Here is a 15,229-nt window from a genome sequence, read left to right on the forward strand (position 1 = left end):
ACGGGGTCACCACCCCCGTGTGCCCCAGGAGGGGACATTTGGGGACGTTTCCCAAACCCCCAGCCCCGGGGGATGCTCTCGGCGCGCTCACCGCCGCCGCCGGTGCCGCCGCTCCTTCTCGTCCCGCTTGCCCTCGCCCTCGTAGGGCACCGCGGCGGGGTGCCGGTGCCGCCGCCTCCGCTCGCCGTCCCCGTGCTCGCCGTCGCCTTCGCCCCGAGCCCCTCGGCCACCGTCCCGGTGCCGGGGTCTCCTCTCTGGCCGCCCACCCTCCTCGCCCTCCTCGGCCACCCTGCGGTGCGCGCGGTGCCGCCGGTGCTCGCGGTCGGGCTGGGGCGAGCCGGCGCGACCCTCGCGCCCGCGGTGCCGCCGCTCGGGCGCCTTGGAGCGCTCGGCCTCGCCGCCGTAGCCTCGCTCCTGGCTGCCCTCCCGCTCCGGCTCGCGGCTGACGCTGCGGGGCCGCCGGTTTTCGGGGGGCTCCGCGGCGCGGGGACCGCCGGGGTCGGGGTAACGCGGGTGCCGGCGCGGTTCGTCGGGGCGGGGGGCTCCGAATCCGAAACGGGGTTCGGGGGGTGCCGGCGGCTCTCCGGGGCGCGTCTTGTTGGTGTTGTTGTTGCGGTTCTCCTGGGGGTCCACCACCAGCGGGCGGTCCAGGTGGGTCTTGATGTCGGGGCGGAGGTGGCGGGCGTAGGGGACCTTCCAGCGCTCCTCGGGGTCCAGCTCGCTGTAGAGCGCCTCGCGGCTCGCCAGCAGGTTCTGCTTGCGCAGCTCGCTCGTCCGCTGCTCCCACACCGACTTGGAGGACTTCTGGTTCCGCTGCTGCTCCTTCCTGCGGGCACCGGGGTGAGAGCGGGGTGAGGGGAGGGGAGAACGGGGTGGGGAGGGGAAGGGGAGAGGGGTGGGGAGGGGAAGGGGAGAGGGGTGGGGGTGAGGGGAGAGGGATGGGGGTGGGAAGGAGAGGGGTGGGGGTGGGAGGGAGAGGGGATGGGGGTGGGATGGGGAAGGGATGGGGAGGGGATGGAGTTAGGGGTGGAGTTAGGGGTGGAGTAGGGATGGAAAAGGGATGGAGTTAGGGATGGAGTAGGGATGGAGTAGGGATGGAGTTAGGGATGGAGTTAGGGTGGAGTAGGGATGGAGTTAGGGATGGAGTTGGGTATGGATTTAGGGTGGAGAAGGGATGGAGCAGGGATGGAGCAGGGATGGAGTTAAGGATGAAGCTAGGATGGAGCAGGGATGGATTTAGGGTGGTTAGGATGGGGTTAGGGTGGAGTAGGGATGGAGTTAGGGTAGAGTAGGGATGGAGTTAGGATGGAGCAGGGAAGGAGTAGGGATGGAGCAGGGACGGAGTTAGGGTGTAGTAGGGACGGAGTTAGCGCGGAGCAGGAGGGGCCGGGCGCTTACACGGCGATGGACATGTTGGCTGCGGAGAGCGGGCTGACTTCGGCCACCTCCTTGGCCTTCTGCAGCGCCAGCTTCTGGTTGGCGGCCTCCTCCTCCTCCTGCTCGTCCTGAAAGACCCCCCCCACGCGTCCAGCCCCATCCCGAGGCCGGGGGGGGGTGGGCGGTGGGCTCTGCCCCCCCCCCGGGACCCCCAGGACCCCCCCCTCCTCACCTTGGTGAGCTCCTGCGCGTTGGCCAGGTTGTCCACCGCGATGGCCAAGAAGACGTTGAGGAGGGTGTCTGGGGAGGGGGGTCAAGGCAAAGCGCCCCCCCGGGACGGGCACACCCCCCCCCCCCCCCCACGCCCCCTCCCCAAGGATACAGTTGCCGAAGAGGGTGAGGACGATGAAGTAGACGGAGAAAACCATCCCCCCCTTGACGCCGCCCTGAGATTTGATCCCGTCGTACATCACCGCGTTCCAGTCCTCGCCCGTCAGGATCTGGGGAGGGGGCGACGGGAGACGGGTTTGGGGACCCCCCACACCCACCCCAAGAACCACCCCGGGGGGGGTCAGGGTGTGTGTTTTTGTTTTTTTTTTGGGGGGGGGTTACCTGAAACACCGTCATTATTGCTGCTGGGAAAGTGTCGAAGTTGGTGGGAGGGGTCCCGTCGTCAAAATTGAACCTGGAAAGGGGAAATTGGGGAGGGGGGGGGCTTCATGTGGGGGGGGCCCCCCGCTTTGTTACGGGGTATGGGAGGGGGCCTGGGGGGGCCGGGAGTTGCTCACTGTCCCCCGAAGAGCTGCATCCCCAAAAGGGCGAAGACGACGATGAAGAGGAAGAGGAGGAAGAGGAGGCTGATGATCGACTTCATGGAGTTGAGGAGGGAGACCACCAGGTTCCGCAGGGAAGCCCAGTACCTGCGGGGCAGAGATGGGCTGGGGGGGGGGGGCAGACGGACACACGGACGGACACACAGACGGACAGACGGCGCCCGGCCCCCCCCCCCCCCCCAGGCACTCACTTGGTGACCTTGAAGATGCGCAGTAACCTGAGAGCTCGCAGCACGCTGATCCCGAAGGATGTCCCCGGCTTCACAACTGCCCAGATCACCTCGAAGATGCTTCCGATGATAACCTGGGGGTGGGGGGGGGCACCGTGTCCCCATCGTGGCCCTATCGTGGCCCCATCGTGGCCCCATCTTGGCCCCATTGTGGCCCCATCCACATCCCCGTCGCATCCCCACTGAGTTCCCACTGCGTCCCCATCAAGTCCCCGCTGTGTCCCCATCGTGTCCTCATCATGTCTCCATCCCATCCCCACCCCATCCCATCCTTATCTCCAACCCCATCCCATCCCCATCCTGACCTCATCCAGACCCCATCCCTGTCCCACCCTCATCCCAATCCCATCCCCATCCCATCCCATCCCCATCCCAATCCCATCCCCATTCCCGTCCCCATCCCATCCGCATCCCATTCCCATCCTGTCCCCAATCCCATCCCCATCCCAATCCCATTCCCATCCCCATCCCTGTCCCACCCTCATCCCATTCCCACCCTCATCCCTTCCTGTCCCCGTCCCCATCCACATCCCATCCCCATCCCCATCCCAATCCCATCCCCATCCCATCCCCATCCCATTCCCATCCCCATCCCCATCCCATTCCCATCCCATCCCCAATCCCATCCCAATCCCAATCCCAATCCCTATCCCCACCCCATCCCATCCCCACCCCATCCCCACCCCAACCCCACCCCAATCCCAATCCCAATCCTATCCCACCCCCATCCCATCCTCATCCTCATCCTCATCCCAATCCCATCCCATCCCCATCCCCATCCCAATCCCAATCCCATCCCATCCCCATCCCCATCCCAATCCCAATCCCATCCCATCCCCAACCCCACCCCAATCCCAATCCCAATCCTATCCCACCCCCATCCCATCCTCATCCCAATCCCAACCCCACCCCAATCCCAATCCCAATCCCAATCCCAATCCCATCCCACCCCCACCCCAATCCCTTCCCCATCCCATCCCCATCCCCACCCCAATCCCAATCCCATCCCCAATCCCATCCCCAATCCCACCCCCACCCCACCCCAATCCCCCCCCGCCCCGCCGACTCACGGCGCAGTCGAAGCAGTTGAAGGAGGAGTGGAAGTAAGGCCGCGTCCCCAGCCCGTACATTTTTATAAACATTTCGGACATAAAGAGTCCCAAGAAAATGAATTCTGCATAGTCTGCGGAGGGGGCGACAGCGAGAGCCGGGGGTGGGGGGCAGTGCCCCGGGACTGCTCAGGGTGGGGGGGGGGGCTCAGGGATGGGACGGGGGCGGATTTTGGGGTACTCACAGAGGAAATCGGAGAGCCACTCGGGCTGGTCGTAGTGGACGATGGCGACGCAGAGCGTGTTGAGCGCCACCAGCCCCAGCACGGTCCAGTAGAAGGCCTGAGTTTTCACCACGCGGCGGATGTGGAAGCGCATCCGGCGCTCCCGCTTGTGGAAGAACGTGGCGTTCTCCAGCTTGGCACTTTTGAGGCTGGCGCGGGCGAAGGGGGAGCCTGCGGGGGGGGAAAAAAAAAAAATAAAATAAATAAAAAAAAGGGGGGGTGTATAGGGTGTTGGGTACCCCCCTCCCGAAATGTTGGTGCACCCACCGGACCCGTCTGTGCGCCTCCAGACCCGTGGGAGCATCCCCAGATCTCTGTGCACCCCCAGCCCCGTCTGTGCGCCCCCAGCCCCGTATGAGCACCCCCAACTCTTTGTGCCCCCCCCCAGCCCTTTATGCCCCCCCCGGCTGTGTGTGCCCCCCCAACCCTGTCTGTGCGCCCCCAGACCCATGGGAGCATCCCCAGCCCTTTGTGCCCCCCCCCAGATCTGTGTGCACCCCCCAGCCCCGTCTGTGTGCCCCCAGCCCCCTGTGAGCATCCCCAGATCTCTGTGCCCCCCCCCCCCGATCTTTGTCCCCCTCCCAAAATGTTTGTGCACCCCCCGGCCCTGTCTGTGCGCCCCCAGACCCGTGGGAGCATCCCCAGCCCTTTGTGCCCCCCCAGATCTGTGTGCACCCCCCAGCCCCAGTCTGTGTGCCCCCAGCCCCATGTGAGCACCCCCAACTCTTTGTGCCCCCCCCCAGCCCTTTATGCCCCCCCAGCCCCATGGGTACCCCCCCAGCCCCGTCTGTGTGCCCCCAGCCCCCTTTGTGCACCCCCCAGCCCCGTCTGTGTGTCCCCAGCTCCGTCTGCGCACCCCCAGTCCCATATGTGCCCCCCCCCAGCTGTGTGTGCCCCCCCAGCTCCATCTGTGCCCCCCCAGCCCCGTCTGTGCACCCCCAACTCTTTGTGCCCCCCAGCCCTTTATGCCCCCCCCCAGCCCTGTCTGTGCACCCCCAGCCCTGTGTGAGCACCCCCAGATCTTTGTGCTCCCCCAGATCTTTGTCCCCCCCCAGCTCTTTGTGCCCCCCCAGCCCCATGTTTCCCCCCCCCATCTGTTTGTGCCCCCCCAACCCTGTGTGTGCCCCCCCAGCCCCATGCGTGCCCCCCCCAGCCCTTTTTTGCCCCCCCACCCCATGCACCCCCCAACCCTTTATGGGGCATAAAGTGGCCCTTTATGGGGCCACTCCACGCACCCCACCCCCACCCCACGCACCCCCCCACCCCATGCACCCCCTCCACCCCTTTGTGCCCCCCCCACGCCCCCCCCCCAAGCCCACCCACCCACGGAGGCGATGTCTGCCAGCTGCTCCTCAGCATCCTCGGGGCTCAGCAGCTCGCTCCGACCCTTCTTGGCCGCCCTCCGCAGAGCTCCCACAGTGGGGAGGGGGGAAGAGAGAGCCGTGAGGTGTGGGGGGGGGCTTCAGGGACCCCCCCAAAAAAAAAAATTAAAATTAACCCCCCCATGGTGGGGTAGCCGCTTACCATCGAAGGGGTGCCGGGGGTCGCCCTCGGTCTCGTCCTCCGCCAGGATGACTTCTTCTGAGAGAGGGGGCTCAGGGGGGGTGTCCTGGGTGGGGGGGGGATTTTTTTTTTTGGGGGGGGGGTCTCGGGGCTCACCCGCTTTGGAGATCCACTCCATGTAGCCGTTGAGCTCGCGCTCGATCTGCTGCTGGCGCCGCAGCTTGAGGAAGGCGCGGCGATTCTCCACCCGCTCCCGCTCCTTGGCGAACTCCCTATGGGGATGGGGGGGGGTCACACACACACAGGGACCCCCCCCTAAAAAAATAATAAACCCCCACACCCCCCCAACTCACCCGGACAGCACCCCCAGCACGAGGTTGAGCATAAAAAAGGAGCCGATGATGATGAGGGGGATGAAGTACAGCCAGTTCCAAGTGTTCCCTGAGGCGTCGTTGCTCTGGGGGGGGGGGGGGGGGAGGAAAAAATTTGGGGAGGGGGTGTCAAGGATGGGGGTGCCCCCCTCTCTCTTTCTGCTCCGGTCCCGTGCACGCCCCGGGTCACGGCCACTGGGAGCCCGGGGGGGGGAATTTGGGGACCGGAGACCCCCGGGGGTCCCGGAGAGAGCCTGGGGATACCATAGGGACCCCCCCAGGGGAATCCTATACGGACTGGAGACCCCCTGGGGGTCCCCATAGGGATCAGGGACCCTGGGGGACCCCATCGGGACCAGAGACCCCCAGTGGGACCCTGGGGGGACTGGAGAGCCCTGGGGGACCCCATAGGGATTGGAGACCCTCAGGGGAATCCCGTAGAGACCGGAGACCCCTGGGGGACCCCATAACAACCAGACCCCCCCTGTGAGACCCCATAGGAACCAGAGCCCCCCTGTGAGACCCCATAGGGACCAGATGCCCCCATGAGACCCCATAGGGACCAGAGACCCCCCATGGGAGCCAGAGACTCCCTGTGGGACCCTATAGGAGCCAGAGCCCCCCTCTGGGACCCCATAGAGACCAGAGCCCCCCCATGGGACCCTATAGGAACCAGAGCCCCCCTATGAGACCCCATAGGAACCAGAGACCCCAGGGGCACCCCATAACAACCAGACCCCCCCATGAGACCCCATAGGGACCAGAGACCCCCCATGGGAGCCAGAGCCCCCCTGTGGGACCCCATAGAGACCAGAGCCCCCCTGTGGGACCCCATAGAGACCAGACCTGCCCCATGTGACCCTGTAGGGACCAGAGACCCCCTATGAGACCCCATAGGGACCAGAGCCCCCCTGTGAGACCCCATAGGGACCAGAGACCCCCTATGAGACCCCATAGGGACCAGAGCCCCCCTGTGAGACCCCATAGGGACCAGAGACCCCCTATGAGACCCCATAGGGACCAGAGCCCCCCTGTGGCACCCCATAACAACCAGACCCGCCCCATGCGACCCTGTAGGGACCAGAGCCCCCCTATGAGACCCCATAGGAACCAGAGACCCTCAGGGGCACCCCATAACAACTGGAGCCCCCCTGGAGGACCCCACAGAGACCAGAGTCCCCAGAGGAACCCCATAATGACCAGAGCCCCTCTGTGGGACCCCATAGGAACCAGAGACCCCCAGGGGCACCCCATAGGGACCAGAGCCCCTCTGTGGGACCCCATAGGAACCAGAGCCCCCCTAGGAGACCCCATAGGGACCAGAGCCCCCCTGTGGGACCCCATATGGGACCTGAACCCCCCCATGCAGGGGGTCCCGTTGCCGGGTGTGTGTGTGTGTGTGGGGGGGTCTCACATAGTAGAGGAGGTCGGTCCACCCTTCCATGGTGATGCACTGGAAGACGGTGAGCACGGCGAAGAGGATGTTGTCGAACTGCGTGATGCCGTAGTTGGGGCCCTCCCAGTACTTCTTGCAGCGCGTCCCGTTGGGGCACAGCCGCGCCGGCTCGTCCGTCCCGCACGGCACCTCCACCTTGATCTCGTCTTTTTTTGGTTTTTTTTTTTGGGGGGGGCACATATAGAAAGGGGTCGGGGACCCCTCACCCGAACGCACCGCACGCGCGCACTGAGGGGTCCCCGAACGGAGCTGGGTGGGGATGGAGGGAGCGGCTGGGTTGTTAATTAATTAATGGGGGGGTGATGAGGGGGTTTGCATCATGGGGGGGGGCATGGGGGACATGGGGGGGTCACGGGAGGACATGGGGGGGACATGGGGGGATGGGGGGGGGGAAGGATCCGGACCCAGGCTTGGTCCCAGTCCCAATCCCAGCCCTGCCATGGGGAGGGTGGGGGACACTGCAGGGGTTGGAATGAGCTGCTGGCTCATTAATTAATTAACGGGGGGGTGATGAGGGGGTTGACATCATGGGGGGGGCATGGGGGACATGGGGGGGTCACGGGAGGACATGGAGGGGACACACGGGTATGGGGGGGGAAGGATCCGGACCCAGGCTCGGTCCTGGTCCCAGTCCTATGGGGAGGGGGGGGGACTCTGTAGGGGGCTGGGGGGAAACTGAGGCACAGGAGGTGTTGGGGGGGGTCCTGGGGGGGGCACTGAGCCCTTTGCAGGGGGCTGGGGGGGAAACTGAGGCACGGGGGGGGGACCCATGGGGGGGTGCTGAGCCCTTTGCAGTGGGCTAGGGGGAAACTGAGGCACGGGGGAACTCTTGGGGGGGAACTGAGCCCTTTGCAGGGGGCTGGGGGGGCACGGTGTGTGCTGGGGGGGGGTCCTGGGGGGGAACTGAGCCCTTTTCAGGGGGCTGGGGGGAAACTGAGGCACTGGGGGTGGTGGGACGTGGACTGAGGGGGGGGATCTGAGCCCTTTGCAGGGGGCTGGGAGGGGAAACTGAGGCACGGTGACACCAAGGGGGTCCCGGGGGGGTCTCGCGGGGGGGGTCTCGCGGGGGGGGGGTCCGTACCGGTGACCAGGTCGAAGCAGGTGGTGTGGAATTTGCCCATGTAGAACTCCAGCCCGATGATGGCGAAGATGAGGATGGCGAAGAAGAGCAGGAGCCCGATCTGCAGCAGCGGGATCATCGCCTTCATGATGGACTTGAGGACGACTTGTAAACCTGCGCCAGGGCGGGTGAGCGGCCGCGGGACCCCCCCCCCACCTCCAGGAGACCCCCCCCCCCCACTCCAGGGGACCCCCTCCCCAAACTCACTTGGGATCCCCGAGACCAGCTTGAGGGGGCGCAGCACGCGCACGGCCCGCAGCGTCCGCAGGTCGAACTGGGAGCCCACCGTGGCCAGGATGCTGGGGGGGGGGGACACACACAAATTGGGGAGGGGGTCAGAGAATAGAGCCGGGGTGGGGGCAGCCACAAAAAGCCACCGGGAGCCACCCTGGGAACCCCCCCAAAGCCCCCGTGGCTCTCGGTGGATGAGGGACCCCCCGGGAAAGCCCCCAGCCCCAAATGGGGCTCAGCCCAGGGGTCCCTGCAGCCCCCCTCCCCCCTGCTTTGGGCCCCCCTCCTGGGGTCTCCATGCCCAAAATTCGGGAAATTTGGGGTCTCTGTGCCCCAAACTTGGGGTCTCCAACCCTGGGGGCCTTCATGACCCAACTCTGGGGTCCCTGTACCCCAAATTTGGGGTCCCTGTTCCCCTATCCTTGGGGTCTCCATGCCCCCACCCTGGGGTCCCTGTGCCCCAAATTTGGGGGTCCCTGTGCCCCCACCCTGGGGTCCCCACACGCCAACCCTGGGGTCCCTGTGCCCCAAATTTGGGGTCCCTGTTCCCCTATCCTTGGGGTCCCCCTGCCCCCACCCTGGGGTCCCCACACCCCAACCCTGGGGTCCCTGTACCCCAAATTTGGGGTCCCTGCGCCCCCACCCTGGGGTCCCTGCGCCCACATCCCCACGACGCCGGGGGGGGGGTCCCCAAGGTGCCAGGGTCCAGGGGGGGTCCCGGGGGGGTGGGTCCCGGTATCCGACCCCTCCCCACCCCCATCTGCGGCCCGAGGGGGGAGGGGTGGGGGGAGGGGCCCCACCCGCCCGTCGCCATGGCAACCGGCCGAGCCCATTGACGGCGCCGTGCCCCCCCCCCCCGCCCCCCCCCCTCCATTCATGGCCGTTGCCCCGGCGACGGCCGCGGTTCATTGATGGGGGCGGGGAGGGGCGGGGGGGGGGGGCAGAGGGGGCGGGGGGGGTGGGCAGGGGGCAAGATGTGAGGTGCAGGGGGGGCAGGGGGAGATGCAGGGGGAGCAGGGTGCAGGGGGTGCAGGGTTCGGGGGGGTGCAGGGGGTGCAGGGGGTGCAGGGTGCAAGGGGTGCAGGGGGTGCAAGGGGTGAAGGTGCAGGGGGTGCAGGGGATGCAGGGGGTGCAGGGGGGGTGCAGGGGGTGCAGGGTGCAAGGTGAAGGGGGTGCAAGGTTCGGGGGGGTGCAGGGGGTGCAGGGGGTGCAGGGTGCAAGGGGTGAAGGTGCAGGGGGTGCAGGGTGCAGGGGGTGCAGGGGGTGCAGGGGGAGATGCAGAGGGTGCAGGGGGGGCAAGGTGCAAGGGGTGCAAGGTGCAGGGGGTGCAGGGGGTACAAGGGGCAGGGGGCAGAGGGCGCTCAGGGTGCTCAGGGTGCTCAGGGTGCAGGGGGTGCAAGGTGCAGGGGGTGCAGGGGGAGATGCAGGGGGTGCAGGGGGTGCAGGGTGCAAGGTGCAGGGGGTGCAGAGGGTGCAGGGGGTGTGCAGGGGGTGTTCAGGGTGCAGGGGATGCAGGGTGCAAGGTGCAGGGTGCAGGGGGTGAAGGTGCAGGGTGTAGGCGGGGGCAGGGGGTACAAGGGGCAGGGGGCGCAGGGTGCAAGGTGCAGGGTGCAGGGGGGGTGCAGAGGGTGCAGGGGGTGCAGGGGGCACAGGGTGCTCAGGGTGCCCCCAGCAGCACACAGCACCCCCACAGCACCCCAGGGTGCCCCTGAACCACCGGCCACACCAAACCCCAAGGCAGCAGCCGCCCCCCCAGCTCTCCCTGCCTCAGTTTCCCCACCGCAACCCCCAGCGGGCAGCAGCCCCGGGGGGCTTCGGGGCACCCCCAGGGCCCAACCACGGAACCGGGAAGCGCAGAAACAACCCCAGGGGGGCAATTACCAACGGGGGGGGGGGGGGGGGCACGTGGGAGCGTGCGAGGGACGCGGTGGCACCGGCGTCACCGGGTCCTGCGCCAAGCTCCGACCGCGGCACCCGGTGCTGGGGGGCCAGGGGGGTCTGGAGGGGTCCGAGGGGATCCGAGGGGGTCTGAGGGGGTCTGAGGGGGTCTGAGGGGGTGTGAGGGGGTCCGGGGGGGGCAGGATTTGGGGAGGGGGCTCACCCGGTGAGGACGACCACGAAGTCCATCACGTTCCAGCCGTTGCGCAGGTAGGAGCCTTTGTGGAAGGCGAAGCCCAGCGCGATGATCTTGATCCCCGCCTCGAAGCAGAAGATGCCGATGAAGTAGGGCTCCGTGTCGTCCTGGGGAGGGGGGGGCACACGCGTCAGGACACCCCCCCCGGGGCTGTAGGGGGGGGTAGGGGCACTGCCGTCCCCAAATCCCCCGTCCCCAAAGCGGGGGCGGCCGCCGCTCCCCGCCTGGCCCAGATTCCCCGGCACGGAGGAAAGTGGGACGCGGGCGGCACCGGGGGGGTGTGGGGGGGCGTGGGGGGGGATGGGATTTTTATTTTTTTTTTTGGGGGGGGGGGGCTCACCAGCCGCTCCGACATGGGGGTCTTGTCCTCGTCGGGCAGGTGCTGCTCCAGCGCCAGGACGATGCAGTTGGCGATGATGGTGGCTAAAATCATGTACTCAAAAGGAGTGCGCCCGGTCAAGGAAAAAAACCCTTTGGGAGGGGGGGGTCCATGGAGGGGGGGGGGGGAAACTGAGGCTGGAAAAGGAGGAGGAGGCAGTGGAGGAGGCGGGGGGGCCGCGGGAGCCCGGCGGCTCCTTGATGTCCCCATCAAAGGCCCGACCCGGTGGCCCCGGAGGGAGCCGCGATCAAAGCGCCGCGGGCGCAGCGGGACCGGGGCGAGACACGGGGCACATGGGGGGGGGGGAAAAAAGGGGGAGGGGAGCACGGGGGGGGCACCCTGAGATGACACGGAGCGAGAGGGGGGGGGTTCCAGCAGCGGGAGGGGGGTATTGGGGTACTGGGGGGGGGGGGTTGTGGGTTCTCGCTGCGCCCCGGGCATGGGGACGCCGCCAGCGCCAGAACTGCGGCAGCCACGTGCGGGCACGGTGGGGAGCCCCCCCCCCGGCACCGGGACTGGGAAAAGGGACTGGGACTGGGAAAAGGGACTGGGAAAAGGGACTGGGATGAGGGATTGGGACTGGGATGAGGGATTGGGGTGAGGGATTGGGGTGAGGGACGGGGACCCTCCGCGGTGCCGCCTCTCCATCCCGGCGCATCGCCGCGTTTGGGCCGCCCGGCACGGCCCCGGGGCCTGGCACGGCCCCGAGAACCGGCCCCGGGTCCTGGCACGGCCCCACAAACCAGTACCGGGTCCTGGCACGGCCCCACAAACCAGTACCAGGTCCTGGCACGGCACTGGGAACCAGCACCAGGCTCTGGCACGGCCCCGGCAACCGGCACGGCTCAGCCCCTGGCACCGCTCCCCGGCACCGCAGCCCCCCAGCCCCGCACCCGCAGGATGGGACCCTCCGGAGGGGGAGTGGGAGGCAGTGGGGGGGGTGTGGGGGTGCGGGGGTGAGGTGCACCCCCCCCCACAACCCCTCCTGTCCCCCCCCCACTCCCCTCCCCGCATCCCCCGCCTCGCCGCCAGCCCCGTCACGGTGCCAGCGCCCGCCCGCGACCCGCTGCGACACCGAACCCTCCCCCCCCCGGCATGCTTGGGGAGGGGGGGGGGTCCCGGCTCTTTTTGGGGTGTGTGGGGGGGGGGTCTCAGGGTGGGGGTGGGCCACCCCCTTTTCCCAAACCCCCCCCCCACCATGGCCACGCTCGTCCCGCTGCGGCAGCCGGCAGGACGCCGGGCACGCTGCCCGAGCGCCGCGGTTTGGGGGGGGTTTTGGGACCCCCCCCCAACCACGCTGCGAGCACGCGGCGGTGCCGGCGGCTTCGCCTCCACGTGGAGGACCCCCCCCCACATCCCCACGACCCCCCCCCGTGTCCGTGTCCCCCCCGGTTGCCCCCCGGTTTTTCGGCGCAGCGGCGGCCGCAGCCCCGTGGCCGCAGCGCGCACATGCCCAGTCGGCACCGGCTGCCCAAAAACCTCGCCGGCACCCCAAAAAAAAACCCCACCGGGACCCCCCCCCTAAACCCCAAACCCCCCAAATTCCGCCCCCCCCCCCCCAAGACCACCGCGGCCACCAGCACCCGGTGGGGACCCCCCCTTTGGGGACCCGCTCCCCACCCAAAGGGGGGTTTGGGGGGAGGGGGTCCCGGTGAGGGGCCGGCAGCGGAGACCCCAAACCCATTTTTTTGGGGGGGTACCGGGATAAAGGGACAAGGGACCCCCCCCTCCTCGCTCTAGCATGCCCCCCCCCCCCAAAAAAAAAAAAACCGCGTGGCTCCGGGGCCAGGCAGGGACAGGGCACGGCCACGGGGGGGGGCGGGGGGGCCCCAATGTGGGTCAGGGGGATGGGGCCGGGGCCTGGCGCAGTGCAGGGGTGGGGGGAGCACGGGGGGGGGGGGCAGGGGGACGGGGACCCCAAAATGGGGACGGGGACCCCAGGATGGGGATGGGGACATGGTGCAGGGCAGGGGGAGGGGGACAGAGACCCCAAAATGGGGATGGGGACCCCAAAATGGGGATGGGGACCCCAAAATGGGGACGGGGACCCCAAAATGGGGATGGGGACCCCCAGGACAGGGATGGGGACCCCAAGACAGGGATGGGGACCCCAGGATGGGGATGGGGACCCCAAAATGGGGACTGGGACCTGGTGCAGGGCAGGGGGATGGGGACCCCAAAATGGGGACGGGAACCCCGAGATGGGGACGGGGATGTGGTGCAGGGCAGGGGGACGGGGACCCCGTTTTGGGGACAGAGATCCCATTTTAGGGATGGGGACTCGGAGCAGGCCAAGGGGACGGGAACGGGGCTGGGGACCCCGTTTTGGGGACGGGGACCCCATTTTGGGGGACAGGGACCCAAAGCAGGTCAAGGGGAAGGGAAGGGAAGGGGGATGCGGCACGGGGACGGGGACGGGGACCCTGCTTTAGGGACAGGGACGTGGTGCAGGGCGGGGGGACGGGGACCCCATTTGGGGGATGGGGACCTGGAGTAGGTCAAGGGGATGGGAATGGGGACGGGGACCCCGGAATGGGGACGGGGACCCCAAGATGGGGATGGGGCCCCCAGGAGCAGGCTGGGGACGTGGCGCATGGGGCCAGGGACCCCATTTTGGGGATGGGGACCTGGAATAGGGTCAAGGGGACAGGAACAGGGATGGGGACCTCAGAATGGGGACGGGGACCCCAGGAGTGGGACAGGGACCCCAGAATGGGGACGGGGACCCCAGGAGTGGGACAGGGACCCCAGAATGGGGACGGGGACCCCAGGACCAGGCTGGGGACCCCAGGACAAGGACGGGGACTCCAGGATGGGGATGGAGACCCCGGAATGGGGACGGGGACCCCAGGAGAGGGTTGGAGACCCCAGGACCAGGCTGGGGACCCCAGGACAGGGACCCCAAAAAGGGGATGGGGACCCTGGAATGGGGACAGGGACCCCAGGAGAGGGACAGGGACCCCAAGGCAAGGATGGGGACCCCAGGACAGGGACGGGGACTCCAGGATGGGGATGGGGACCCCAGGAGAGGGACGGAGAACCCCAGGAGTGGAAACAGAGACCCCAAGCCAAGCACGGGGACCCCAGGCCAAGAACAGAGACCCCAAAACGACAACAACGACCCCCAAACCCCCCCCAACCCCTCCATCCACCCCCCAAAAAACGCCTCAAAACCGAGACAGACCTCGGAGGGGGCCGAAAACCCCCAAACCGCGACGGCGTCCCGAACCGGGGAGGGGGTCCCAAACCCAGGGGGGGTCTCCAGGAGGGGGGGGGGGTCTCAAGGAGGATGGGGGGGTCTCGGGGGGGGGGTCCCGAAAGGATATGGCCATTCGGTGATCTTTTTGGCGTATTTCCTCACCACGTTGTCCTCGCTGAAGAGGAAGAGCGAGCGGTTGACGGTCAGCAGTTCTGGCGCACGGGGATGGGGTTGTAGAGGGCCATGGTGCGGGCGCGCTGAGCCATCGACTGCTTGTACAAACGGTGCCCCCCCGGGGCGGGGGGGGGCCCACCGCCACCCTGACGGACCCCCCCGGCACCCCGACCCCCCCCAGCAGCCGTATTGGGGCCGGGGGGGCCGCCCGCCCCATAGCGAGCGGGAGCTTCGTCGCCGAAGCGAGCCATGGAGGTGGCAAAATCTGGGGGGGTTTTGGGGGGTTTGGTTTTGGGGGGGGGGGTCACGGTGTTGTGGGGGGGGGCCTCACATCCCATGGGATGCCCCTGTTGGGGAGGGGGGGAGCGGTTAGGGGGTGGTGGGGGTGGGGGTGGTGGAGGAGGAGGGGGGGTGGTGGTGGTGGGTGCGGGGGGCATCCTCGTGCGCCCCCCCCCCCCCACCAACCCCTCTTCCGCTCCTCGGTGAGGGAGGGGAGATGGGGATGCCCCCCCCCCGGGAAAAAAAAAATAAAAAATAATAAAAAATAATAAAAATAAAAATAAAATTAAAAAATAATTTAAAAATTAAAAATAAAAAAATAAAAATTAAAAATTAAAAAATAATAAAAAATAAAAAATAAAAATAATAATAAATAATAAAAATAATAAATAATAAAAAATAATAAATAATAAAAATAATAAATAATAAAAAATTAAAAAATTTAAAAAAAGGGGGAGGTGGGGGGGGCACCCCCCTGGGAAAAAAAAGGGGGGTGGGGGGGGTAAGAGGAGGTATTGAGGGGGGGGGATGCCCCCAATGCAGTGGGAGGTGGAGGGGGGGGGCAGCAACCCCCTCGGTACCCCCCCCAAAATAAAAATAGAGGAGCCCC

At 67.1% G+C, this 15,229-nt stretch overlaps 1 protein-coding gene across 1 annotated transcript in view; it reads right to left on the reverse strand.

The window, feature by feature from the left end:
- The window catches only part of LOC311429369 (voltage-dependent P/Q-type calcium channel subunit alpha-1A-like), a gene marked incomplete at both ends in the record, with an annotated part of 30,683 nt that extends 16,092 nt beyond the window's left edge, over positions 1-14,591 (reverse strand). The window contains 20 exon segments of the mRNA XM_084540457.1: positions 92-826; positions 1,399-1,505; positions 1,610-1,677; positions 1,760-1,877; positions 1,990-2,062; positions 2,166-2,297; positions 2,402-2,514; positions 3,511-3,623; positions 3,735-3,944; positions 5,097-5,183; positions 5,298-5,354; positions 5,433-5,548; positions 5,630-5,733; positions 7,062-7,249; positions 8,185-8,337; positions 8,431-8,522; positions 10,556-10,695; positions 10,929-11,034; positions 14,294-14,372; positions 14,375-14,591. Of these exon segments, the coding sequence (XP_084396583.1) occupies positions 92-826; positions 1,399-1,505; positions 1,610-1,677; positions 1,760-1,877; positions 1,990-2,062; positions 2,166-2,297; positions 2,402-2,514; positions 3,511-3,623; positions 3,735-3,944; positions 5,097-5,183; positions 5,298-5,354; positions 5,433-5,548; positions 5,630-5,733; positions 7,062-7,249; positions 8,185-8,337; positions 8,431-8,522; positions 10,556-10,695; positions 10,929-11,034; positions 14,294-14,372; positions 14,375-14,591 (3,008 nt within the window).
- Between the last annotated feature and the right edge of the window lie 638 nt (positions 14,592-15,229).

The sequence above is a fragment of the Aythya ferina genome, assembly GCF_964211825.1.
Source record: "Aythya ferina genome assembly, contig: HAP1_SCAFFOLD_852, whole genome shotgun sequence".
NCBI classification, from domain to species: domain Eukaryota; kingdom Metazoa; phylum Chordata; class Aves; order Anseriformes; family Anatidae; genus Aythya; species Aythya ferina.